The sequence below is a fragment of the Triplophysa dalaica genome, chromosome 12 (assembly GCF_015846415.1).
Source record: "Triplophysa dalaica isolate WHDGS20190420 chromosome 12, ASM1584641v1, whole genome shotgun sequence".
NCBI lineage: Eukaryota > Metazoa > Chordata > Actinopteri > Cypriniformes > Nemacheilidae > Triplophysa > Triplophysa dalaica.
The window spans coordinates 17,614,270-17,641,388 of NC_079553.1; the positions used below are offsets into that span (position 1 = coordinate 17,614,270).

The 27,119-nt window shown below is 37.9% G+C and overlaps 3 protein-coding genes across 6 annotated transcripts in view; 2 read left to right on the forward strand and 1 right to left on the reverse strand.

The window, feature by feature from the left end:
* Positions 1–271: 271 nt before the first annotated feature.
* On the reverse strand, positions 272–13,533 carry ptpn23a (protein tyrosine phosphatase, non-receptor type 23, a). Its single transcript, XM_056762855.1, has 24 exons — positions 13,324–13,533; positions 12,456–12,530; positions 11,933–12,060; positions 11,765–11,841; positions 11,569–11,618; positions 11,307–11,438; positions 11,128–11,208; positions 10,753–10,884; positions 10,436–10,483; positions 10,103–10,218; positions 9,910–9,989; positions 9,556–9,670; positions 6,736–6,801; positions 6,508–6,653; positions 6,034–6,339; positions 5,800–5,954; positions 5,542–5,693; positions 5,235–5,414; positions 2,558–5,105; positions 2,259–2,443; positions 2,041–2,145; positions 1,795–1,933; positions 1,594–1,707; positions 272–1,510 (listed from the first exon to the last, which is right to left on the reverse strand). The coding sequence occupies exons 1-24, from the start codon at positions 13,405–13,407 to the stop codon at positions 923–925; spliced, it is 5,802 nt and encodes a 1,933-aa protein (XP_056618833.1). The 5' UTR covers positions 13,408–13,533; the 3' UTR covers positions 272–922.
* Positions 13,534–19,738: 6,205 nt separating this feature from the next.
* sc:d156 (uncharacterized protein LOC100142634 homolog) lies at positions 19,739–22,449 on the forward strand. The gene is made up of 7 exons (XM_056763083.1): positions 19,739–19,866; positions 20,049–20,435; positions 20,534–20,794; positions 20,879–20,990; positions 21,526–21,577; positions 21,690–21,796; positions 22,002–22,449. Exons 1-7 carry the CDS (start codon positions 19,836–19,838, stop codon positions 22,081–22,083), a joined length of 1,032 nt encoding a protein of 343 aa, XP_056619061.1. The 5' UTR covers positions 19,739–19,835; the 3' UTR covers positions 22,084–22,449.
* Positions 22,450–22,667: 218 nt separating this feature from the next.
* nek11 (NIMA-related kinase 11) overlaps positions 22,668–27,119 on the forward strand; it is a 62,045-nt gene continuing 57,593 nt past the window's right edge. For all 4 annotated transcript variants that reach the window (XR_008908562.1, XR_008908563.1, XM_056763132.1 and 1 more), the window contains exons 1-2: positions 22,668–22,726; positions 23,316–23,504. Coding sequence is in view for 2 of the 4 variants with exons in the window: in XM_056763132.1 (XP_056619110.1) it covers positions 23,344–23,504 (161 nt within the window). In the remaining 2 variants the exon portion in view is untranslated. The remainder of the gene's footprint in view (positions 22,727–23,315; positions 23,505–27,119) is intronic.

The window sequence follows — 27,119 nt, forward strand, 5'->3', positions numbered from 1 at the left end:
GATATTATGTTTAATTTATTACACGGCTTGTTGGAATGCTTGATTCTGATTGGCCAGTTGTGACATTTGCAGGTTCGTTATTCCCAGACAACCTCTCAAAACTAACACATGGTAACCTAGATGCAGCAAATCATTTTGACAGGTTTTTTTGACAAATTAAATATAAATATGTTTAATATAAACATACAATTGCTTTACAGACTACCATTGTAAGAGAATGAATCAATGTGCTTTTTATTTTTTTGGCCTTTTCGAAAAGACAACAGGAAACTGTAATTTGTTAAGATTTATTTACACAGTTTAAAGAATTGCAAGTTAGAATCAACTCATAAAATTGCTATGATTTCTGAAGAGCTTCAGAAATGTAAGTGTCTTAAATATAATGAGTACATCAAGTCTTATCAAGTAGAATCTTCATCATCACCAGCTTCGATTTTTCCCTACATACAAGTTGCAGATCACTGTTAATTGAGAGCAGTTGCAAGTGAATAATAATATACAACCCACAGTGCAATGTGGACAAAGGGCAAGCAGTAAGTCTTAATCTGCTTCATACAATGACCGAGAAACAGTAGCCTGAATGTCAGTTTTTAACACGCTATCCATTCTTAATGTTTACATTTTTGGTGTTAACAGGCAGAGCACTACATTGGAGTCAAAACTCAGGCACCTTACAGCCAATTACGAACACCATGGCATTAGGAGTGCATGCTAAGGAGACAAGACTGGATTCACAGAATGTAACCTGAAACATCGGGATCAAAGATGGAAAAGTGCCAACTAAAACTTGTCAGGACAGACACATGTAGTGATGAGGTCATAGAGGCATGAACAAGGACTAGTTATAACCGAGGCTCGGGAAAAAGTTTGCGGCACTGCCGCCTGTGGGGCAGAACATAAAAAAGAGTTCTGTTGTGTTGTTTCAGCTTTTGTTGAGGGTCCACAGAGGATCCAAACTACTGAGCGGATCGTCGCCTTCTGGAGGCCCCTGAAGACCTCTTCCCTCTTGCGGTTGAAGAAAACTTTGCTTGCTGATCCGCTGCTTTCCTCGATGGGCGCTGTCCAGCGTGAATGCTTCAGGTGTCAAAGAAGCCAGCAGGTCTAGAGATGACGCAGTGGGTGGAGCAGGAGGTGCTGCGTCTGTGGACGGATTGTGATTTGAGATGGGGGAAGCGGGTGTGGACCCAGTGAATCCATTTCCGTGACTGCTGGGAGGTGAAGGAGACTGTGTTTTGCTAGGAGAGGATGTGCAAGAGAGGGAGGGACTGATGAAATCAGGCATAGCCTCATAGGAAATAGGATCCTGAGACGTTTGAAGAGAAGTATCTGTAGGCTCTGGACCCCCTGTGCTTGGTACTTCAGAAGCAGAAGACATTTGGTCTTGGTTGGGATCTTGTTCATGTTCGAAACTCGGTGGTCGAATGCTAAGTTTAGCTACCGTGGCCTGTATGGAGCTAATGGGCATGTCTCCTCCCAGAACAATGTCTTGACATTCCGGTCGTGGGTATGACTAGAATAACACAGATCACACTGGTCAGTCACACTGGTTGGTCTAATTCATAAAAGATAAGCCTGTAAGAAAAAGAAGGTAACCTTTACTGGAATGTTGTTAGGGGTCTTCGTGCAAGGGGAGGTTATGATTCCATGGCGCTGCAGAACCTGGTCTGTGTGCTTCAGCACAGCCTCATAGCAGAATTTAAGGTGAAGCTACAAAGGCAACAATGAGGGAAAAAATATATAGGTATTGTACCATATTTCTGTATTTGGTAAATATTACGCTGAGTGGGACCTTACCTTTTCTTGCAGCATGTTCTTCCTTTGCTGCCTCATCTTTTTCACAAGCTGGGTCAGGTCAGGTAAACCATTGCCAGCTTCAATTTCTTGCAGTGCTGCATAAAGCAGGCAAAAGGCACCGGTTCGCCCAACACCAGAGCTGAGAACAAAGTCAAGCTGAGTCATGCTACATTCATTCTCGATTTACACTCTTAGTATTGTTTAATGCCATCTAAATGTCATGAATGTATAGCAAACATACAGTACCTGCAATGCACTACGACTGGAGTGTGTAGCGGGCGCTGAAGTAGGTAATGTCCATGGACTTCTTGGATGAACCGGATGAGGTTGCTTTTACTGTCTGGAAGACCCCTTTTCAAAAAACAGTCCCAAAAAACAAGGTGATACAAAAGCTAAAAAAACTAAATAATTCAAGTAAATATGTTGATTTAAAGAAGAGTCTGTATATGAAGATGATTTCTTACAACTCAGGCCATGAAGTAAACTGAAGGTGTATGACGGTGCGTCTCAGACTCTGGTCTCGATACCGTAGTCCTATCATGCGCTCTATATGGGTAGGAGTGCTTTTCTGTGTGGTCAATGTCAACGTAATTGGTCCCTGGGCAAGCTGTTGCCCCCTTTCTGTTGGAAAGTAGCGCAATACCTTTTGCTGAAAATAAAAAATGCAAATTATTTATATGGTTGGTTCTTAGATTTGGAACTTAAAAGTGATCGTAAAAGCCAGCAAGATTCATTCTGCATTGCACTACAGTATCCTATTTACCTTCTCCAATTCTTGCTCAGACACAAGCATGACAATTACAGAAACCTTCTGCTCATAAACCATGAGCCAGAAGTCAGCTGCAGTGCCAGTGAGGGGAGCCTGTGTTGCAATGAGGCGGGGACAGTATGGCGATAGGTCCTCAATGAAACTTGCATTGATGTAGTCATCTTTACCAGACTGCAAAATAACACGATTGCAGTCATACGGCATCACGTCCTGATGCCGATTCTTCATGGTGTAGCATCGAGCGATGGCGATAGATAGCTGTCGAGTATCCTTCTCCTGCTGCTCCTGCAGTTCTTTCCATCGGGCATCAAGTTCAGACAGACCTCCCTCCCCTGGACGCTCTAATGATTGGACTGTTGAACGAAACCGTTCTAGCTGTGCGCTAAGCTTCGAGACCCTCTCTGGTGCTTGGTAAGGGTCCCCCTCAATAAGTCTCACACCCTCTGCTTTCTTTCTGTGATGTTCCTCCTGAGGATCGGCTTTGGTGGGTAGTAAAACATTAATAGTGTCCTTAGTTCCTCCATGCTGGCTCTCGGGGCTTGAGGAGAGCAGATCATCTGTAGTAGAATTCTGTCGCGGAAACAAGCCGGAGTCGGCTGGAGGCATGGGACCACTGGCAGCTGGAGCGCTTACAGATGACTGTGGCAGAGCTGCTCCAACTGGGGTAAGAGCAGGAGATGGCCTCTGAGTGACCATACCCAGGGAGGGAGGACCAGGAGAGGGAGATGGTGATGGGGCAGGAGAAGGCAGCAAATGGGGCTGTGGTGCACCAGGTGCTGCTGAGGACGGGGGGTTCACAGGATGCTGTATTGATCCTGGAGGAATGCTGCCAGCTTGTGAAACAGCAAAAGAAACTGGGCCTCCTGGGGGTAGCTGTTGTGGAGCCAAAGGCTGTGAATGGGGTGGCTTTGACTGAGGTTGTGGAGTGGCCACGGATTGGCTGGGAACCATAGGAACACTTCCTGGATAACTCATGGGAGCAGAGCTTGAAGGAACAGTTGACTGAGGACTGTAAATATTGTGAGGGAGCACTGGAAGACTGGGTTGGGGAAGCGTTTGGTGCTGTGAAGGAAAAGTGGTGGGTTGAATTTGTATCTGTGATGAATGTGAGGCATGGGGTATCTGTGGTTGGACTGGAACGGTAGCCCTCAGAGGGACACCTGGATATGCTGGCTGTTGGTTGGATTGATGAGTAGGAATTATTTGGGACTGGGGACAGTGAGATAGCGGCTGGGTTACTGAGGGCATTTGTGGATGAGGAGGAGGCATGTGAGTGGACGGGGGAGGAATTTGTGGCTGTTGGGGAGGAGGCATCTGTTTGGAGGCAGTAGGTATCTGCATATGGGATACAGGGCCTAAATGATAAGAGGATGGGGGTATTTGAGGATGAGGAGCATAAGGCAACTGCTGATTGACTGGATGTGTTAATGTTTGGGAGGCAGAGGAAATCTGTTGATTAATATGTCCTATGTGCATTGACACAGGGGGGACTCCCTGGGACAGTTGCATGTGTGGAGGCAAGCCGTGATGGGGCATCTGACTTTGGGTTACATTGTTAACTTGTGGAGGCTGGGAATTGGGAACAAAGGAGACAGAAGGATATCCCTGATGAGGCTGCACAAAAGCAGCTGAAGCTGGGTGTACATTAGTTGCAAACTGTCCTTGGATTGGTGGTTGCTGGAAGTTTGTTGGTCCATGTTGTCTTGTTGGGGCTATGTACTGTGTGAACTGATGGTGGGTATGCTGTTGAGGTTGAGGCCCTGTCACAGTTCTGGGCATTTGCTGTTGAGCTGGTACAGATGGATAAAATGACTGTGGCTGAGTTTGACCACCCTGCTGAGGAAACAGCTGCTGAGGTTGGGGCTGAGGGTGTGAGATTGCCTGTGGAGGTTGGGCCATGGGAATTCTAGGCTGTTGCATGTACTGGACATGAGGTGACATATGAGGTGAAGCTGAATACAGTGATGGGGCAGGGGGCGGCATAGGCTGGTGTTGAGCATGAGAAGGCATGGGTTGGTGTGGGGCATGAGGAGGCATGGGTTGGTGCGGGGGAGGCATAACTGCCTGGGCAGATGCAGGACTGTAGCTCGGAATAGGTGTTTGTACACTGTCCACTGTTGTGGTGGAAGGTCGGACAAGAGTCCTTGGTGGTCCAGGCTGGCTCTGAGGATGGGGAAGACTAAAATTACAAAAATTCTGAGACAGCTGAGGCGATGGAAAATGGGATATTTGAGCAAGGAATTCAGGTGGAGGTAAACTTGCAGGAAATCTGGGTTGTGTGTACTGTAAACCTGAGCCAGCTCTGGATCCAGGCCACCGCAGAACAGAGCTAGCAGCAGCCCCAGAAAGTGTAGCAGGTGGAAATGTAAGTTCAGGAGGAAGACTGCGAAGCTCTTCCGGAAGATCCCCGCCAAGGGCTAGGATAGCAGCACTCAACTGGGCTATTTCAGGGTCATCTAGAATGGCAGGATCCACACTCTGGCCTATTTTTTGAGGTGGCTTTGGGGCAGTGGGTCGTTGAGGAGTCTTCTTTTTGAGCTCTCTGTCAGATATGAAAAAGAGTCAAATTAAAAGAACTTGAGCAAGTCAATAAAAAGACCAGGTTTGATTTAGAGTTGCTATTCTAATTATTTGATGTTGTAAATAACTAATAATCAGATCTCTTAGTTACTTTTCCATAATGACTTGTCTCTCCTCTTCTCGAGCCTTGGACACAGTCTTAGCTCTCTCTAGAAGTCGAGAGGCCTTGGTTTCCAGGTCTTCGTAAAACTCTTTTCCCTCCTGAGATTTCTTCATTAGGTCTTCATAGGCCTCATAGGAGGCCCCAAGCATCTGTATAGTGCTGTTCCATCTAAAAAGTAAACACATCATAAATATCAAAGAAAAGCCTTTATTTAGTGACACAATACTTGACAAAATCTCATTAAACTCCGTATTCATGTTTGCATCACACATAAATGTTTCAACTCAAGGCTTACTTCTCTTCAGTTTCTGCCAGGCCTTTGCGCACCGAAGCATACTGGACATTAGCTTCGGTCAGTGCCTTCAGTATATTCTCCTGAGCCGCTAAGTTCTGGTCAATGTACACTTTTACTTGTTCATACTTCTTCAGCTGCTCCTCAAACAGTTTCTATAAAATTAAGAAATTAACATGAAACTTTAATGCAGTAACTTAACTTTAAAGTAATGATACAATATCCATAAAAACAGTTGGTACAGTCTTGTAGGGTCTATACCTTTATGTCAGCTCTCTCAGTTGTGACCAGAGCAGTAGTGATGTCATCCTGTTGAACGATGTCTCGAAGCTGCTTCTCCAGGGAGTTTCGTTGGTCACGCATCTCTTGCACTTTACCCAGAATCCTCTTCATAGTCTGAAGGCTTGCCATCTCATCTAAAAATATAAAATCTTGAGTTCTCAGATGTTCATAATATGACATTTTGTGTAACTTGTATCATAACAAAACACCTACCCTCACTAAGTTGAGGCCTTGGTAGTGCTTGTCTAAGGGTATCTAACGGTCCACCAAGGAGTCTTAGATTGCTGATGTGCAAATGCATGGCTCGATGAAGTTCTGTGTTGGTGAAGCTGGCTTTCTCGTGGGCTTCTAAATATTTCTCCAAGTCCCTTCGCAGCTCGGCAATGGTTGAAGGTCGCTCTGGTATAGCCTGCTTTCCTGCAGCATCTTCCAAGCTCCGTTCACCTGCCTCATTCTCATCTAATACATCCCGAATCTCCCGCAGAGAGCCTTCTACATCAGTGAAGACACCTGAGAGGACTAAGGAGAGGAGGAAAAGTAAGATTAATTGTAGGAACTTTACAATAGAAAGGTGCAACTTGATTTAGAAATTAAATCAAGAATTTTGAGCCTTAATCACTAATACGACACAAAATTACAAGTAAATACATCTCAAAATTGCTAGAAGTATAAGCAGCTGCCACTGACCTTGCATTGCTTGGATGAGGTTTTTTACAGTATCTGGTCTCACACTCAATGCAGCACATTTTTCCATCAACACAGTTGGAATGGTATTATACATTTCCAGATTATCTACAGAGTCTGGGTCCAGACCAAGTGAGTCCATGAACTGCCTAAATAAACATGACAGTTGAGGCATTTAAATACATACAGTGTTCTACAGATGTATTATTATTAAAGCTTGTTTAAACTCACTCTAGTGTCTCATTCTTGTTGTCTATTTTTGCCATGACATCCCGTAGCAGCTTGGCCTTCTCCTCACTTTAATTGTGACAGAAAAAGGAAGATGTTTGTAAGGTTAAAACACAGAAGGTTAAGGTTTGCCTTAAAAATATACTACAACAGGGCAAGTATTAATAAAAAAACTGAGGAACTGCAAAACAAAGATTATGTTTTCACACCCTTAATCAGGCATGTGATCAGAGAAAACAAAGAAGAAGGAAAACAGCACGAACCCTGGCCCAATCCCCCCAAAAAATAGTCTTTAATGTTACTAATTAAGTGTTACATGATTAAAAACAGGAAACTGTCAGCCAAAAATATATTTTCTACACTTTGCAAAAAAAAAAACTATTATAACTTCCTTATTCCGTCAGCCAATTTTGGAAATATCAGTTCAAATTTTTATTAGTTTAACAGTCACCTAAACAATATTTAATAAAATAGGTTAGATTAGATTCAACTTTATTGTCATTACACATATACAAGTACAGTGTAACGAAATGTAGTTTAGGTCTAACCAGAAGTGCAATTAGCAAGTGCAGGATATACAGTGTGAATAAATACAGAATACAATATTAGGAAAATACTATACAATGGGCATGAAAATATGACAGTCCGTATGTACTATGAACAATATAAACAGAAGGCTATATACTGTGAACATTAATGTACAGGTGGTTATGAACGGATAACAATATAGACTATACAATAGTGCAAGTGACTTGAGTGTGCATAAGTTACAGTGCAGTAGATGAGTTGATGCGGTTATTAAAGGTACGGTGCAGTACATGAGTAAATGCAGTTATTGAAGTTATAGTGCAATACATGAGTAGATGCAGTTATACAGTTACAGTGCAGTAGATGAGTTAGTGCAGTTATTGAAGTTACAGTGCAGTAGATGCGTTAATGCAGTTATTGAAGTTACAGTGCAGTAGATGAGTTAATGCAGTTATTAAAGTTACAGTGCAGTAGATGCGTTAATGCGGTTATTAAGGTTACAGTGCATTAGATGCTTTAATGCAGTTATTGAAGTTACAGTGCAGTAGATGCGTTAATGCGGTTATTAAGGTTACAGTGCAGTAGATGCGTTAATGCGGTTATTGAAGTTACAGTGCAGTAGATGCGTTAATGCAGTTATTGAAGTTACAGTGCAGTAGATGCGTTAATGCGGTAATTTAGGTTACACTGCAGTAGATGAGTTAATGCAGTTATTGAAGTTACAGTGCAGTAGATGCGTTAATGCAGTTATTGAAGTTACAGTGCAGTAGATGCGTTAATGCAGTTATTGAAGTTACAGTGCAGTAGATGCGTTAATGCGGTTATTGAAGTTACAGTGCAGTAGATGCGTTAATGCGGTTATTAAGGTTACAGTGCAGTAGAGAAGTTGGTGCAGTTATTGAAGTTACAGTGCAGTAGACGAGGTAATGCAGTTATGAAAGTTACAGTGCAGTAGATGAGGTAATGCAGTTATGAAAGTTACAGTGCAGTAGACGAGGTAATGCAGTTATGAAAGTTACAGTGCAGTAGACGAGGTAATGCAGTTATGAAAGTTACATTGCAGTAGATGAGGTAATGCAGTTATTAGAGTAGTCCATTAGTGCAAATGAGCATTCAGTGTAATATTCCTGGTGTGCAAGTGAGCAGTATAGAGTGCAAATGATGCTATGTGTGTGTAAACAGTCCGATAGAGCAGATAACATGAAGTACTGGTGTGTACAGCTCAGTCATGCATGGCAGCCCTGTAGTGTAATGTAAACAATGTAATAGCAGCATTACAGTTAAAGTTATTAGGGGTAGTGGAATCAGTGGGGAGCAGAGTTCAATAATGAAACAGCTCTGGGAAAAAAGCTGTTTCCTAGTCTGCTGGTTCTTGTCCGGAGGCACCTGAAGCGCCTACCGGAAGGCAGGAGAGTAAACAGTCTATGAGCGGGGTGAGAGGAGGTTGATGGTTTGTCCAAATATCTATGCTAAAGTCAAATAAGATGGCATTTACAAATGACCCTTGAGTAGTTTATACTAGGTCTAGTTAAAATTTTATTGTATTCAGCAATAATTCCTTAAACAATAATTGAACACAAAAGCAAAGAACATTGTGGCCTCAAGAGACTTCCATAAACAGGCACTAAACGGCGCATCTGCATCATTCCTATAGCGTTTTTTCTGAATTAATCCACAGGTTTTGCAACAGTGCATGTTGCGGTTTTAGTTCATTTAAATGTATGCTTTCAGTAGAGACTACAAAGCGTTAATACAACTGTGACTAGATCTGCCATTTTTTTAGTTGCCATTTGTATAGTTTCAAGACATCAAATCACGGAATGGAATATTTTAGTCTCTTTATGTTTTAATGTTAAATCATATCATATAGACGTCTCAACTTCCAGACTCAGGATTCTCTGTATACCTTACAAAATGCTGTTCAGTTCCCCACTTAATTAAAAATGACACCACACATGTTTGAGTACCAAAACAAGCCGTGTTTGGCTTCTATTTATCTGTGTGGACTCTCTGGAAACATAAAGATTACTACCAAAATTATGTTCTTCTGAATTAAGCGGTCGCTCTGTATTTATAACAAGCATGTAATGACGTAGAGAGAGTTCAAAGGATCATGTTGACCAGCCTTACGATTACCACGCGCACATCTCCGAACCCCTAATCCCGCAAATCAAATTTATGCAATTTACGCGGATGATCCCAGTGAAGTCGTATTTATAAGGAAAAATCACATCCCTGCTACATGTTAAAATGTTTCCATTTTTAATAAAGATTTGTGGAAGACTTTGAACTAACCTGTAAAGAGAAGAGGCCTCATGAGCAGCCATAGGCACCAGCTTCGAAAAAATATCTGGGCCAGTGACACTGGGGTCTGTTGGGTTAACAGGTAATGCTTTGACCAATGGGGCACCTGTTTGAGACAAAAATGTGTTAGAGCCTTACAGCAACTATACCACAGTTTATAGCAAATAATTACGTGACATAAGGACTATGTGCAGAACAACTTAGTTCAATTTAGACTGCATTTATTTTGTACTGTAGATTCATAACAGCATTACAAGTAACAATGCACTATAAACTAGTGATGTCTTTGGCAAATCAATAACGTCACAGCAATTATAGTGAACAGAACAACGGTGGCCAAAATACCTTTCACTGAGGTCAACGTGTCCAGAGATGGCACGGCATCATGATAAATGAAGTCATTGTCTTTCTTGGCGGAGTTAAATCTACAATGAAAAGTGACAAAATATGTTTCTGAGGTTGTTTTAATAACATTGTAAGAAAGAGTAAAGTCATATTGGATCAATGTTAAGCATAAGTATGATGTCTATTTGCTTACTTTCCCCCAATGACATCCATGGTGAATCTTAGGGCTTCCTGAACACTCTCTGGCTGACCCTTAGCCAATTTAATTGCCTCTGTGAGTTTGTCTACTGAGCTTTGAAGGTAAGCAACCTGGCGAAAAGTATAAAAAATAGTGCTCTCAATCAATTAAAATATTTTACTGGGATTCATTAAGACTTAAATTGCAGAATTATTATGTTTGGCCATTTTAAGCAAATGTGTACAACAGAGTTATCTCCTCTTCTCGCAGATAAACAAAATGAACAACACAATGAGTATTTCAAAGAAACACACAGGAAGTGACAGAAAAAAACATTTTATAAATTACCCTCTCTCCATACTTCTGCTGCTCTTCAGCCTGTTTCCCCATGTGCAACTGTTAAAAACATGAGAATTTTTAATTACAGGCTTTGGTGTCCAAGTCATAGTCAATGGTGGACAAGAACTATGTGGCTACAAGCCTTCTTCCAAATATCTTTCTCTGTGTTCATCAGAACAAATGAATTTATACAGATTTGAAACAACTAGAGGATAAGTAAATGAAGACAGAATGTTCATTTTTGGGTGAACTGTTCCTTTAAAAAAAAAATGTTCTGTGCAATAACCAGCTTTCTAGTTTATTCATAGTTAGACTAGAACACCTACATGTGCGACTGCAGCAAAGTAGTATATCTTCATTTGTACTAATTTCTTCCAGTCTTTCTGTATCTTTCCCAACATTGATGCAGTTTCAGAGTTTTCCAGAGCTCTGCACGCCTCTTTGTAGAAATCCACCACCTGAGTACAAAGATTTGGGGCAAAATATTCACCTTCAATGTCTATATACTTTATATAAAAAAAGATTAAGTGAATGGAAATTTGAGTGGATTTTTGGAACCACAAAATTCTAAACTATCACCAAATTTTTATTTTTGGGTGACCAATGATACCTTTAACCTTCAAGAAACTAAAAAGCAGAGAAAAAACATGTTTTCAGACCAAACCGTCAACTAAAACAGTATTTAAAAGACAAGTGCATACCTGGGCACTTATCCGAGCAACAAGGAAGCTCTTCCTGTTATCCAACATGGATTTTTCCAACAGGCACTCTTGGGCCTGACCCTGAAATAAAGCATTATCAGTGTGAACGAAGATTTGTGAATTAGTTTGTTATGAACGCCTCTATGAGAGCAGATGAACAAAACCAACAGAGATCATACCAGCATGAGGTTGATGTTGAGATTAAGGATCTGGTGACTCATGTCCACACTGAAGTTGTGGCTGAAGTGATCTCTCAAGTAGGTGAATGCTCCAGCTGAGCACTGGAAATGTGTGCAAGATACTTTCATCCCCTTAAAAGTGAAGGAAATAAATTGCTCAGGACATAATCCCTTAAAGTAGAAAATCCCTCAAAATATGCTAATTGTGTCAACATTTTGCGCATTACACCACATCTTGCTTTGATTGTATGGCTGAGCTCACCTCTTCGGACACCCTGTTGTCCATGGCTCCCAGCATTGAATGAAGAGCTCCTAAAGCATAGGGAACATGACTTGAATTAGGAAACAAGCTTGAAATTGAACAATACTCTTTCTCAACAACACAGATGTATTTCAGTATTTCACACAATGCTGCCCATTTAGGGGAGGAATAATACGCATCAGTGTCTGATACTAACCCAAATTATAAAGGATGCAGGCTTGCTCATAGCAAATGTCATCGTGGGTCACGGTCTTCCCAGAAAATATCTCTGTCCTGTGTGTTAAACAGGAAGTTTGTTGTCATTACAGAATAAAAGAGGACGGTATAGGACAGGGTTAAACAAAGGTTGGTTTAGCAACCTTACCAAGAGATGGGGACAGCAGCTTCTTGCCCCGATCCCAGAGGCACGCGACTTTGCAGATAATACAACTGCCCAAAGTATTTCCTTAACGTACTGCAGCCCTCAAAGTCCCGTGTTACATTCACTGCGCTCTAGTAAACAAGATATCAAAGAGAATGAGGAAGGAATACATTATCATACACATCCTAAACTATCAACCTGTATAAAATAATACAAAATGTATCTTTATAATCCTAATGTTTTCCCACATGACATTTTGCATGGTTGAGAGCATTATTCTGGTGTAGGCTTAATTTTGACATTTATTTGGTCTTGCAATCTTTGCTTTGAGTGCTAGATGGTCTCGCCATGCCTGTCTCAGTGCCTGATGATGTTTGAATATACCCATACGACTAGAGACGCCTTTGCCGCATTATTTACATGTTTTTATTATCTATTGTATTATATGTTTTGGATTTACCAATAAATGTGCATGTCACCTACGTTTTCTTAATTTTAGCATCTATAAATCAAAGCAGCAGCTAACCTGTCGCAGTTGCTCCAGTTTCTTCATCTGCTCATTATAGTTGTCAGGATCTTCACCGTAGTTTTTAAGTATGAACTTAAAAAGGGAAAAAATTGTATCAATGTCAATGAGGAAACAACCTAAATCATTCCACAACAATGATGCTGCATGAATCATTCCATGCTGCAATGAAACCTGCAGCTGCAGTAACAATGCATTATTTCATTTCAGTCATATTGTTTAGACACTTTACTGTTAACAATTACCAAGAAGCACAAACAAACAACACCATTTAACAACTCAAACCTGCTCTTCTTCCTTTGGCCTAGTTTCTTAAGGATGAATCTGAAAAGTCGCATGACGCAAGCTAAAACATTCCTGACTGCTTTGAGGAAGTTGGTTTAAGACTTTATTTAGCACAGTAATTAAAATAAACACAGTGAACTTATCTTCAGTAAAGGAAACTAAGTAACAACATCACAGTAAACCGGAAATAATAATAATAAGACAAAAAACAATAATGATTCACTTTAGTTGTTTTGTGTTATAGTGCCACTGAAGCCCTTAATATGCTTTTAAAAAAATAAAGGGATTTCGGATTTTAAAACCATCTGACATCTATTAATTGAACAGTTAGTTCCTCTATAATAACAAACTATGATAAATCAAATGTGCTCAACTCAGTAACATAATAAGTTAAATCACAACGTTACAAGTTTTCATCCACCTAAACAAAACAGGTAGAATACTGACTAAATAGCACGTGCTAGGGCTCGATCGAACTTTCAGGCTAGATCATCTGTATTAAGCGTGCTTTTATGTTGATTATTTTGTGTGTATATGATTAATGACAGTATTGTTTAGCTGATTTAGGCCTGTGTGATCTCACCTGACTGACAGTCGTACTGAACTGAAAGTCTCCAGCCTCCTTTAGATCCAGCCAGATCATAGGCATACGCGGCACCGCCTCCATCCCAGCCGCCGATTTCTCTCAACCGACTAATGTAAAATAGTATAACAGCGTTGATGCTCTCGAAAAAATACCCAGTGGAGTATAAGCTTTAATTTTACTGCTCTAAAAGACTGTGTCATATCACCATTTACACCCATACAGGAAGTGATTGCGTCTTCCGGAAGTGACGCCATGAGGGCTGGGTTCTGACTCTGGATTCTGGTAAATGTAGTCCTGCATTGAGTGTCGTTTCTTGTGGGCCTGTCAGAGGGGCTGTGAACCTTTTCCGGTCCGTTTAGACACTATATAAAAACTATAAAAAGTAAGCTTTTATTAGCATAAGTGTAATAAGAATAAAAACTTGTATGATTATTACCATCAACAAAACATTGACCACACTATAGTTCATGTTAGTCATGTTTTGCTAAAGTAAAATTTAACAATTGTTGTCAATTGGACAACATCGTTCAACTTTAGAAATAAATGTTAATTTGTTTGATTGTAACTTCCCAATAACAAGATGAAAAGGGTGATATGATATCTGTGATACATATATACATAAATATATATATATATATAATATGATGTGTAGTGTATAGCATGTATTCGTTCACACAGTATGTTAACAAATGTGCACAATGTATTATAAATTCATTAAAACAGGGTTCCGTTGCAATCTACACAGGTAGGCCTAAAACATTCTGATGGGTATTTGGAAAATATGAAAAAAAATAAGATACACTTTTTTTGGATTATTAGGAAGGAAATGGCTGGATGTCAATAGGCAGGAAATGGATAGAGACTTCTTCGTCTAATACTTTGCATAAGTGTTTCTAGTTCTCTCACTTTCATTGACTGCTGACACAGTCTGACACGTCATACAAACAGCTCCTGCAAATAACTCTGAGTAGGTCAATTAAAATGCTACGCATTATTCTGCTTCTCCTGTCTGGTAAGTAGTGATTTTCTTAGCTTGTTACCCTTTTATCTGTTGTTAGTTTAATTATTTTTCTAACTTAAATCACAATGTAAGCAAGATGATAATTCATGAAATGCACAATATCTTTTTATTTAGTTACTTAAGTCCAAAATGTTGTTTAATGGTCACAACATATAGTCCTTAAAGAAACAATAGTTTATGGATTTTGGTGAAATGACTATAAGTGATATTTAGTTGTACTGTTTCCTTTATATCAATTTGTTTCAAATACAGTATTACAATAAAACTAAACATACCTATTTTCAGGTGTTCTCAGTAATACAGATTGGAATGTGTTCAATCCTGATGTGATCTGTGGAGTGCGAGGATCCAATGTCACTATTAACTGTACATATACATATCCAAAGAATCAGCAGATAGAAGTAACAATTGTTTCATGGTGCTTTTCAAATGTCAAATGTGACCAAGAGGGTCCGTATGTTTATAATAGTTCAAACAAAAACAATCAAATCAACTTTCAGTACACTGGAGATAAATATTCAGATTGTTCTTTGTTGATCAGTAATATTAATTCATCAAATTCTGGAGATTATTTATTTCGATTTATAACCAATTCGACAACGGGAGTTTATACAAGTAAGAATGGAACAAATGTTACAGTCACAGGTAAATTAAAAAAGTAATTTTTAGTGAAACAAATTATTTTTTAAATAAAGTAAATGTATTTCTTGCCTCCTGTATTTTTCTTGTTTTCTGATAGATTAAGGAGTGTTTATGACCAGGTTAAAAGAAGATAAAAACATGACAGTTGGAGACTCTTTAAATTTGACATGCAAATCAGTCTCGTGCCCTGTTCATTTACCAGAGGTTGAATGGTTTAAGGATAATGTGCCAATTCAACATTCAGGCCCCATCCTCACCTTCAGCAGTGTTACTTCTAAAGACTCTGGAAATTACTCCTGTGCTTTAAAAAACTTTAAATCAAGTGAATCAGAACAAAACAGACTTTATGTTGAAGGAACAGGTAAACATACGTTCATGTGAAGTTTTTTTCTCAAATGTCTGATAAAACATGTTCCTCTTTTTTTTTTTCCAGACTCCACTTTTTGGATTATGATTATTGGAGTGTCTATAATCTTAATTATTATTATTATTGTTGCAGTTTTGATACCCATAACAAGGTCAGTTATTTCTTAAATTCTAATTTTGTTTGTAGTTGGACCAAATCTTTAAAAAATCTGATAACTTATCAAATTGAACAATATTGTGGTTAATGCTTGTGACATGAATAGAAAAGAGATGTTTATAATAACTGTAAACAGATAAAAGACAATAAACTCACAAATCAAACAGGCAAGTAAGAAAATAGTTTTGAAAAATATTAAAGAATATATTTTTGATGCATTACCTAAACATTTGCTTTAAACATCTAAATGTCATTTATGCTTCTTTTTGACACCTTAGTAGAGTAAAAACTCAGGGTAGACAGAAGGAAGCTGAATCAACCAAGGTTTGATTTTTCTTTCTAAGGATTTTCATACAACACTATTTCGTAGCATTTCTAAAACATAGAATATAACCTAAACATTATTGATTTAGTACTATGTCCTTATCTACAGACAGCAGATGATGTACTCCAGGATGAGGAAATGCAATACGCTTCTGTCAACATCAAACCCAAAAAACTGTGAGAAGACACAAAACACCGCAGCCCGATATTGCTTTATTTGTATTTCTTAGAGACATTTGTAATATGTCACATCATTATTGACTTGTTGTAAACTAAGTATATTGATTGTATGATCTCTACATTTTCAGACATTCTGAGTTTCTAACTGTAATACATTACTTTCAGGACGCCCAAAACTGAAGACCAACAAAATGAAGAATCACCAATTTATAGTGCAGTTAGGGTTCCTGAAGTTTAAGGAGACAAGTGAATGGTAATAAATCTAAAATATAATAAAAAAATACATTCTCTAATAATTTCAAATTATTTAAAGGTTTATAAAACATTTACTGATTCGCTTAATAGCATTTTGATTAATTAATTTAGCAATTTTTATGGCAAAATTTTCAGGAAATGAAAATTTTAAAACGTTTTTCAAAAGTATTTATATGCTAGATGAAATGTTATCAAATGCTTTATTGGATTTAAAGTATGTCACTGTTTTATTGTAAGATTTTGTATTTTTAATCTATAATATTCATCACAGAAAATAAAACTTTGTATGAATCTTTCTATGGGCTGACACACAGGAACATGCATATTTTTAATGTCAATGGGATCACTTTTCTACCAGCCAGTCAACTTAAAAGTCATCCACAGAACTTAAAAGTTGATCTAAAGACCAATGCCTCTTACAAAACACAATTTCATTTTTATAACACTTATTATATATGTGGCATTTCACATTAAGGCGGGATGTAATAAGTTTTGACTCTGTTCTTAAAGGTATCTGTAATTCAATATGTATCAATATACTGTTTAAAAATACAGTATATATTACTGATGTATAAAAAAACATAAGTCTGTTTTAAGGATAGTTTACCTATAAATAAAATTCTGTCATCATTTATTTGGACACACACAAACCATATTTCACAAAAAAATGTCTCTGTGGTTTCGTATCCATACAATAGAAGTTTGTTTAGTTTAGTCACCAATTATCTTTGAAATATGTTTTTTCTGTTCTGCAGAAGAAAGTCATACATGTTTGATGCCAAGCATCAAAATAGGGAAATGGGCATTGAAACATAGAATGGTTGTAGGTGCCAGATGACTGGCTTGAGAAACTGCTGATTAAGTGTGATTTTCATGATTACCATCTCTATGGTTAACAGAGTATGTTAAAACATTTCCAGTGAGTGGCATTTTTCTCAGCAAAAATGCAATGGTTAGAGACCAATGGTCATACTGGTTTGAGCTGATGGAAATGCAACAGTCATTTAAATAACCACTTGATACATGCAAAGTTGCCTATGTTCCTTATTTATAAGTATCTTGGATGAAAGGACCTGTTATGTAAATGAATAAATAAATTGTGAAAAAGTGTTATGTTTTTATACCTTAGAATCAGTGTTGGGTAAGTTACTCTGAAAAAGTATTTAATTACTAGTTACTCATTACATATTCAATAGTGTAATTAGATTACTGTCCAAATTACTCTGTCCAAAAAGTATTTAGTTACTCATTACTAATTACTTTCTATATCCTACATTGACCTTGATTAGTTAAGGATAGACATGAAACGGCTTATTGAATTCATTCAAATAAATAATATTATTAACTGACCAAAGTATTACAAATGTGAGAATTATACATTAAAGCACAGATTTTAAAGACTTTGAATTTTGATGTCAATTACACTATTGAACACACATATATTTCATAAAGTATTTAGTTTAATTACATCAAAAGTAACTGTAATTAAATTACAGAAAACATATGAGTAATCCCTGACTTTACTTTTTTAAGGGAAAAGTAATTAAATTACAGTAACTAATTACTTAGTAACTAGTTACACCCAACACTGCTTAGAATGAGCTATTTCTATCTATTCACTGCGGGTCCCCTTGTATGGAATTCGCCATGTTGTTTCTACAACTGCTCTACAGAGCGTGTTAAAGTCTTTTATCTCATATACAGCAAAGAAGCAAAAATGTTAGGACATGTTTGTTCTGTGTCAGTTGCTGTAGTGCTTTGAAAGGGAGAGTGGAGTGAGCCGTTGGTTACAATAAGCCACCTCACCGATAGATGCCGCAAAATCTCCAGATTACTACTTTAAAAAAGAGTTTCTGGTTTACTCACTTCAGTGTTCTTAGGCCGTGTTCAGACTTGACTTTTTTTTTAAAGCTGTTAGCGTCTGTTTTACATTATAATCCTATGGAGTAAACCGTGTTTTCAAAAAAACATCCTTTGAGAAAAGCTCAACTTTTCTAAAAAAAACGCACTACGTCAAGTTTTTTTTCACAGCTAACCAATGACAAGCGACATGAACACTTTTACATCAACACAATCCATTTTTTGGAAATGTCTGATACTTTATAACAGATGTTTTTTTGTCCTCATCTTATGATTTCCCAGCCCCCCATTGGTCAATTTTTACTGGAGTGTGTTTTGGTCTCAATTATTTTCATTGTTGAAGCTTTGATAGTCAAATAGGTGGGTTTTTCTTAAATCTTAAATTTTGGATTGTTGCAAAAACCAATGTTTAATGCTAGATGACGGATAGTGTGAGCTGTAATAGCAGTTAGAGGTTCAATTAAATGCAATTAAAGGTGGTAAAGTGAAGTTGTGAATTTTGTGTCGTGTTGGTGGCCAGTGGTTGTGGTGTTTAAAGCTTGTGACACGAACATATAAGACATGTTAATTATAACTAAAGAAAAAAAATAACCACATTTGCTAAATACCAAGACAATAAACTAAAAAAATGCAATCTTACTCAAAATCGATAATTTTTCAAAAATCTTATGGAATGCAGTGTCTTAAAGTGTGCTGTTTATATAAACATGTCTAATCACTCTTATTCACAGGAAGGCAGGCACTTTTATTGCAGTAAATATTGCAGTAAGACAGTTTCTTACTGCAATATTACTTTTAGGCCGACCAACACCAAGTAACAAAATTTTTTTTATTAATGTTTTATATATTTTTACAGAAACATTTGATTCATGTATGTCATCAGCACTGTACAGAAAAAGTGCAAATTATGTTTGTTTATTCAAAGAGATGTATTCCTATTGTCAAATGCATTGCATTTATTTAAAAGATGTTGTAAATTACTAGAGTTCGTTTTTATGTATTTAATGATTGTTACTTTTGTTGCTTTTACGTTTTATGTGATAACTCAAAATGGATTAAAATAAAAACAAACCAGGACAATGTCCCAAATCACATTTTAATATTTGTCAATCTTTTCCTTTTTGCAATTCGCTACACTTAATTGATGACAACAGTTTTATAGCTGACAGATACATAATCAAGCAAAGAATTGGGAGATGAAGCTTTGGCACTGCATACATTGTTAAAGACAGAAAGGAACAGTCCAGCCACCAGGGTGGCAGGATTGATCCTGGTAACTGCTCAGGATTGGAAAATCATATCCTTAGTGATAGGCGAGCAAAATTTTGTGCTACTATAATAACAGCATAAACTTCTTAAATATTAATTTATTTTTTAGAAAGGACGAGGACCACCAAGAATTGTGTGGTTTTATTTGTCAAATATCTGAGCAGGGAACTGATAGCTGGCCGGTTAAAGTGCCTGAAAAGATGTGAATTTTATTTTTTTCTTCTGGTGCACGAAAGGTAATGACTGAATGTCATAAAAAAGGAAATAACAAGAGACTTCTGCTTTTAATCTTTTGTGGAACCATTTCAAGTTCTCTCATTTTATTGTACCTGGTCAGTGACACGAACAGATACTAACAGATGGTCAGGCACATTATCAGACGCTATAAACAGATCCTAAATAACCGAGACTATAAACTGTAATTTTGATCTTAAAATGCTACAAATTATTCTGCTTCTCCTGCATGGTAAGAAATTTACTTTTTACAAATGTGGTTTGAATGAAACCATGATTACATTTTTGTAATATGATGCAAATTATATAAAATAATATGATGATTTGAGTGTTTTTATAAATGTACTGTATTTCCTTCATATCATGAAGTTGTGACTTAAAAGTTAGGTAAAAGTGAATGTATTATATCTCCAGATATCCTCAGGATTGTCTCTCTGGGGATACTGGAAGAGAACTGGAACGTCCAAATTCCTTATTCAGTCTGTGGAGTGCGAGGATCCAATGTCTCTATTCCCTGTAATTTTACATATCCAAAGAACGATCCGATACAAGTCACACAAATGCTATGGTGCTCTAAGAGACAACATGAGAAATGTGACATAAATGGGCCGTATGTTTATAACAGTGCGTACAAACACAATCAAAGCAACTATGAGTACATTGGTAATAATATTTCAAACTGTTGTTTGATGATCAGCGATATTAATTCAAAAAATTCTGGAGAATATTTATTCAGATTTATAACCACTTTGAACTTGGGAACTTTTACAAGTACACATGATGTGGATGTTACAATCAAAGGTAAATAATGTATATTTTCTACATAAATTGACCAAATGTGTTCATCTTTATGCGTTATATATGTTTTTTTCTCCTGTATTTCTCTTGTTCTCTGGTAGATTTAAATGTATCCATGAGCAGGTCAAGAGACAATGGAAGCATAACAGTTGGAGACTCTTTGAATTTGACATGCACAGTCTCCTGTCCTGGTCATTCTCCAGAGCTTCAATGGTTTAAGGATAATGAGCCAACAACAAATTCAGGCCCCATCCTCACCTTCAAAAGTGTAAAGCATAAAGACTCCGGAAATTACTCCTGTGCTTTAAAAATTTTCAAATCAAGTGAATCTAAACAAATCAGTCTTTATGTTGAAGGAACGGGTAAACATACAGTATTATGAACACTTTAACATGCATTTTTGAAAATGCGTGATACTTTAGAACAAATGTTGTTCTTCTCTTCAGATTCTGTCTCTTCAGACATCTCTGGGTCCACAACTTATTTTTGGGTTATTGGAGTGTGCAGTTTAGTATCGATTATTATTCTCATTGTTGTGGCTGTGACACTCATATCAAGGTGAGTTCTTACATTTCATTTTTGTAAGTGAAATGTTGCTTTAGAATTCAGAAGTTTTACATAATTAATATTGCACATAGGAATTTATAGTCCGTTTAATATTTGACCTGTGGTTCTCTCTGCTTTATCTCAAATGTGTGTTTTCACCGTGAATGTGTGCAAGTGTGTTTACGTGTGTGCGTCGATGTGTGTAAGTATGTATGCATATTGTGTGTGTGGAGCATTTGTATGTTTGTCTTTTGTGTTTTCACCTTTTTCTTGTTTTTACAGCTGTATGACTTTAGTTGTTTTACTTGTTGTCAATGTGTTTCATGTACAGCTGCTTTGTAACAATGAAAATTGTAAAAAGCGATATATAAATAAAGCTGAGTTGAGTTGAGTAAGTAGTTGCACAAGCCAGTGTGCGATATTCTCTCAGTAAGTCTGAATGTTACACTCACAGACAGCACAGAAGAGCTCTTGAAATGAGTTTATATGAGTACTTTAGTGGGGTTGTGAATTTTGAATAGTTATTCCTGTTATTGCTTCTTATTAGAAGGAGAGCAAAAATTCATGAGATGCCGCAGAAGGAAGGAAAAACAGCTCAGGTTTGATACTTCTACTAAGTTTTTCACGTAATTTACCATTAAATTACATTTGATGTTTTATTGTAGATTAAGTACTACATATGAATACTGTTTTTTCTGTGTGAAATTATAGATCAACACAGTCACACAAACAGTTCAAACAAATCTACAGAGAACAGAGGATGTGCTGCATGAGGAGGAAGTGCAATACGCTTCTCTCAACATCAAACCCAAAGAAGTGTAAGATTTCAAAACACACAACCCAATATTGCTACATTATTAGCTCATCTAATCTGATAAGTGAAATTCACACTGATCCAATAAACGGCAACAAAAAGAGACATCTAATTTAGAAAACTAGTTTGTTGGCATCAGTGTGAATTAACTTTAAGATCTCAGTGATTTGAATACTTTATGAGTGACTCATTGTGATGCATACTTTTAGGTGGGCCAACACCGAGCAACAAAAAGAAGATTCAACCATCTATAGTACAGTGAGGGTACATGAAGTTAAAGGAGAAATGTGAACAAATCTAACATACAGTTGAACTATTTTAAATCTCCCAATTTATTTAGAGGTTTATGTATGTTTACTTAAGTAATCTGAACGAATGGCAAAGCATCTATAAATGTACTATGGTGACTATAAAAGTATAGAACTTGACTACTAAACTGCAAAAAATGTGAAATATTATTTAATGTGCTGTAAGTGTGCTACTGAAAATTAACTGTCTGTTATAAAAAATACTTTTTTAACACGTATCTTCCATGAATGGGGGCTAAAGGAAAAAATGGGTAAAATTAACGAGAATCATAAAAAAATATTACATATATACACATTCGTTTTGGGATTATTATGCAACTACATATTGCAACTAAAAGTTTATGTTTTATTTTTGTCTGCTACACAAGTGTTACAGAAGTTTTAGGCTCTTTAAATTATTGTTATTATTGATCTGTTCCTGTAAAGCATCAATGTATTTACATTACCCTTATGATACTCAAAACCTGCGTGTCACAGTACCTTAATATGTAAATAGTTTTAAACATTAACGCTACGTGACGCTTTAGCGCCACCGAGAGGGTAAAAGGGAATACAATGTTACTATGACAACATCAGAGCAAGCGGAAGTTGAGTGCATGTCGGACGGTAGAACTTCCGACGGACAGGTGAGGAAAAACGGCATCACATTTTTTTTTTTAACATTTAACTGTCAAATGGACACTTTTATTTGGTTATTCTTTGTGACAACATAATCGCTTCATCGTGCTATCGTCTGACGTTTTACGTGAATTAAACCTCTGTATCAGGGTTTATTATGTTGTTTAGGTCGCATTGCAAAGCAAAGCCACTAAATTCACCCAGTGTTAAAAAATAGCAATAACGAAGGGTTGATTTTATGATGCTGTAATTAACAATAGTGTTGGTGGGTATGACTTGAGGGAGATTGGGAGAAATAAATTACACGTAATTTGTTTGTTCTTAGCTTCTTCATTATTTCTAAAATTTCCCTTCGCTCTTAAATCTTTACGTTTATCTTTCTCCCTTAAATCTTTACGTTTACTTTCTCCCTAAAGTGCTTTTTATCTTTATATTTGGGCTACATGACTTTTATTATAATTACATTTTCTTTTGTCATTTTCTTCCAAATGAAGAAATTGACTTATTTGACTTATTGACTTAGTTGTTTGTTGCACACAGTAAAATTCTGTTAAAAATAATTCAGCCTAATAATTCTAAACCTTTGTATTTTGGCAGTTGGCTACACTGAATTCATGACGGAAAAATGCCCAGATTTCGTGAGTCTCCGGCATGCGGTCATCCTGTCAGACCTGACCTCAGCAGACTATTAGCTAACAGATACATCATCAAGCAAAGACTTGGGAAGGGAAGCTTTGGCACTGTGTACCTTGTTAAAGACACAAAGGCAAAAGAAACAGATAAACTGTGAGTCCTATTCAATTTCATTCTACTACTGTAGGGTTCTTGCAAACTGACTGACCACAGGGGGAATATACTACCACAGTTTAATGTGCAGGACCACATCTTCTTCATGTGACATTATTCATGGAATGTACACCTGTACACTGTATCTGACAGTTGATAGCGAGTCTGTCTAAAATGATGGGTTGATATCATCCTAGATGTACTTTCTGCAATACATTTAAAAAACAAACAACTGGAAATGTGCATTTTGTGCATGAAATTTAGTATAAGGGATGAGCTGAGACATTTAATAAAATAATATCTAATGATCTGCTAAAATTAATAAATTAAAGCAACTCTCATGTTTACAAAATTAACTTCTCTTTTCAACCACCAGGGAGCACCATTGATTCTTGTCAAGGCTTAGCTCGCTAACATCTCATTAAAGATTCATGTGACAATGAGTTCATTTGAAATTCTTTATGATCATAAATGTTAGATCATTCGTAATATGCTTTTATTACAAGACAAAATGTATGCCTTTGTGGGATCTTTTACTTATGTGTATAACACGTAAACATCTGGGTCCTTATTGGTATTATGTGGATGTGTAGTGGAATATTTTAAGTTGATTCATAGATTTACAGCAGACTGAAGTCTTACACACGATTTGATATGTATGTCAGGAAAAAATTGTTGGTCAGAAGGCATTGGGTGCTTGACTGGCGATCATGGGAATATTATTTCTTAAACCGATTTCCAACACCAGCATGTCTTACTTTATAAAGATATTGCTTTTGACCAAGAATATAACTAATATTTATCTGTGTCTGTTCTATGAGTATATCACTCGGCATGCTGGAATACTTGGTTCTTATTGGTCTGCCACGGCATGATATGGAGGTGGAAATGAAAGCCAATTAGGATGAGCGCCGTATTTGAGCTGCCTGCAGGCGAGTGGCGTCATGCCACAGGTTAATGCTTCTTTGGCCCTGAAGTTTTTGCTTGTTAGTCCATCGCAGCTGTTTGCCATCTTCTGACCTGTCACACGCAGAGTGCTGCCTCCAAACCTGAATGCCCAGCTTCAGGAGACCACCACACCCATTATCTCTGTCACTCGCCTGCACACCTGTCCTAAAAATCCTGCTGTGTGTGTTTTGTTGTGACTTCCTCAATGGCTCTTACAGTACTATGAAGTCCTTTGTTTCTTTGTGAGATCGAAATGTCATTGCAGGGTGCTGTGAGGTGAGGCTGCTGTACTTCTCCTTTCCTCTAACTGGCTTCTCACTGGGCTTTATTATCCCAGACAAATGGCTTCTTATACCGGGTTTGCCCCAAAAGTAGGACTCGCTTCCTGTGGGTTCCTCAAAAATTCTGCTTCTTCAGCGTTCGCTCTGGTATTGTCTTTGCTGATTTATATATAGTCCTGTGACAACGTAAGGCTGAGAATCTTTGTTTTTAGTGTTGCGTGCTTTGTGTGTGATTGTAAATAAGGCTGCCCTGTTTACCTGCTGTTGATGTATCAGGCTGTGGAAACATATAGCATCTTTTAAGACGGATTGTTTTACACTTGCCCGGAATGTTGCTTAGCTCTGGTTTTTATTTGCTTTTACACCTCATTTATCACATGAAATGCACATACAGTAGCCGAAAATGAACACACACATGCATATTAGGACACCATATGGAGTCTTTTATAAAGATATAGTGGTTAACTATTTAAGCATTCATGTTGGTTAACATAAAGTACATAGATTTATTTTAATACCATATGTTGTGAAACAGAAAGGTTCTTCGGATGTTAAAGGTTCTTATTGGAACCAAAAAATGGTCCTTCTATGGCATTGTGAGTCAACTTTATTTTTAAGTGTGTATGCATGTACAGTGACTCATTTTTATAAATGGGACCTTCTAAAATTGTATGCACATGCCATTTTGATGCGGTTTTAATTTCTTTAGAGATGTTTCTACACCATCAATTGTATTAAAATGTCAATATTTTGAGTATTTTGACACCCGAGAATAAAGGTAATCCAGACATGGAGGCATTTTAGGAAGTCTGCCCTTTACCCAGCCAACATCTCTATTAACAAAATTAATGTGAGGAAGGGAGAGCAGCCTGTTATCCCCTCTGGTGTATACATTATTACTTTCACAAAATGTGGCAAAACTACCACAGTGGGCTCCAAGGTTTTCAGGCAATATTGTTTCTAAACAAACCCACTCCACACTAATGGAACAGAGGTGCCTATTATAATAACAAACCTTTCATCCACCTTGTCCTAGTTTAAATATCACAGTTAAAGGAAAAGTTAATCTCAATTTTTTCAACATGTTTTAAGGAATGTCTTTGTTACACAAATAAAGATATTTTAGATGACATCCGAGAGATTTCGAGGCCTCCTCATAGACATCATGGTTATAGTTGTTGTCAAGGTCCAGAAAAGTACTAAAGACATCGTTCAATTAGTCCATCCGCTCATAGTGGCTCAATTGAATTGTTTTTGAAGCAACGACAATACTTGATGTGCAAAAACAAACCAAAATAACGACTTTAATCTATATATTCTCATCTGTCCTGTCAGTGGTGCACGTTCACTATGTGCCGCTACATTTCATACACTGGACCTTTAAATGCCTAATAAAATATGCCAAACCTAGTTTAACGCACACAGATACAAATTAAAGTTAAAAGCTATAATTATGAAAAGAAAACGTCTTGGTTACGTATGTAACCTCAGTTCCCTGATGGAGGGAACGAGACGTTGTGTCGAGAACGACAGATGGGGTTCGCCCTTGAGAACCATCAACTCTGACTACCATAGAAAAGGCCAATGAAATTTGGCGAATGCAATTTGCATGCCGGGCTCCGCCCCCGGAAATCCGGTATAAAAGGAGGCCGGCGTGCAGCATTCACTTACCTTTTGTTCTGAAGAGCCTGAGACCTCTCAAACTGCAGCAGAATACGATACGTGTTCGTGGCATAAGGGACACAACGTCTCGTTCCCTCCATCAGGGAACTGAGGTTACATACGTAACCAAGACGTTCCCTTTCTGTCGGTCTCTCGACGTTGTGTCGAGAACGACAGATGGGGTTGCCTATGGAAAACGCCACAACGCTGTATCGCGTCACAATCTCTAGCGAAGCGACGGTAACAAGCCTGGGCGTGTCATCTCGAAGCTTTCGTGAGACTGTAACCTTCCAGTGTGGTGGTCGGGGGGTTCCAGAGCTTTCTTGGAGAAAGATGGGTACAGCCCTGACCGGTAACTTTCACGGACGGGGCCTTAGCTCTCTATAGGCGAGAGGCCGTCCGGATCAGTTTACACCGGGTAAGCGCGACTCTTAATCAGAGAAGCGCTACAGAGGCCACCTCCTACCCGTGGGGAGGAATATGGTGGATAAAAAGTATGGTCTCGTCCTTGGAGGAGAACGCATGGAATGTGCGGACTGGATAGTTAACCGCGAGGTGGAGGTCCACCTGGGGAAGTTCATGGGTTACCATGTGTGGGAACCATAGTCATGAGAGTATAGCAGACGGAACAACCCACGGTGGGGGTGTTACTGCGTCTGACAGCACCAGGCCGGTAAGAACTATCTGTGATAGGTCATATGGTATCCCGGCCTAAGGGAAAGGT

Bases quoted from the DNA above. Each gene is read 5' to 3' on its own strand.
- ptpn23a (XM_056762855.1), bottom strand. From the start codon at position 13,407: ATGGAGGCGGTGCCGCGTATGCCTATGATCTGGCTGGATCTAAAGGAG. The intron at 6,340-6,507 runs GTCAGTGGCAGC...TCCTCTCCTTAG, and splicing joins CCTCATCCAAGCAATGCAAG to TCCTCTCAGGTGTCTTCACT. The intron at 5,955-6,033 runs GTAGGTGTTTTG...TTATATTTTTAG, and splicing joins AAGGCCTCAACTTAGTGAGG to ATGAGATGGCAAGCCTTCAG.
- sc:d156 (XM_056763083.1), top strand. From the start codon at position 19,836: ATGCTACAAATTATTCTGCTTCTCCTGCATG. The intron at 20,436-20,533 runs GTAAATAATGTA...GTTCTCTGGTAG, and splicing joins TGTGGATGTTACAATCAAAG to ATTTAAATGTATCCATGAGC. The intron at 20,795-20,878 runs GTAAACATACAG...TCTTCTCTTCAG, and splicing joins TCTTTATGTTGAAGGAACGG to ATTCTGTCTCTTCAGACATC.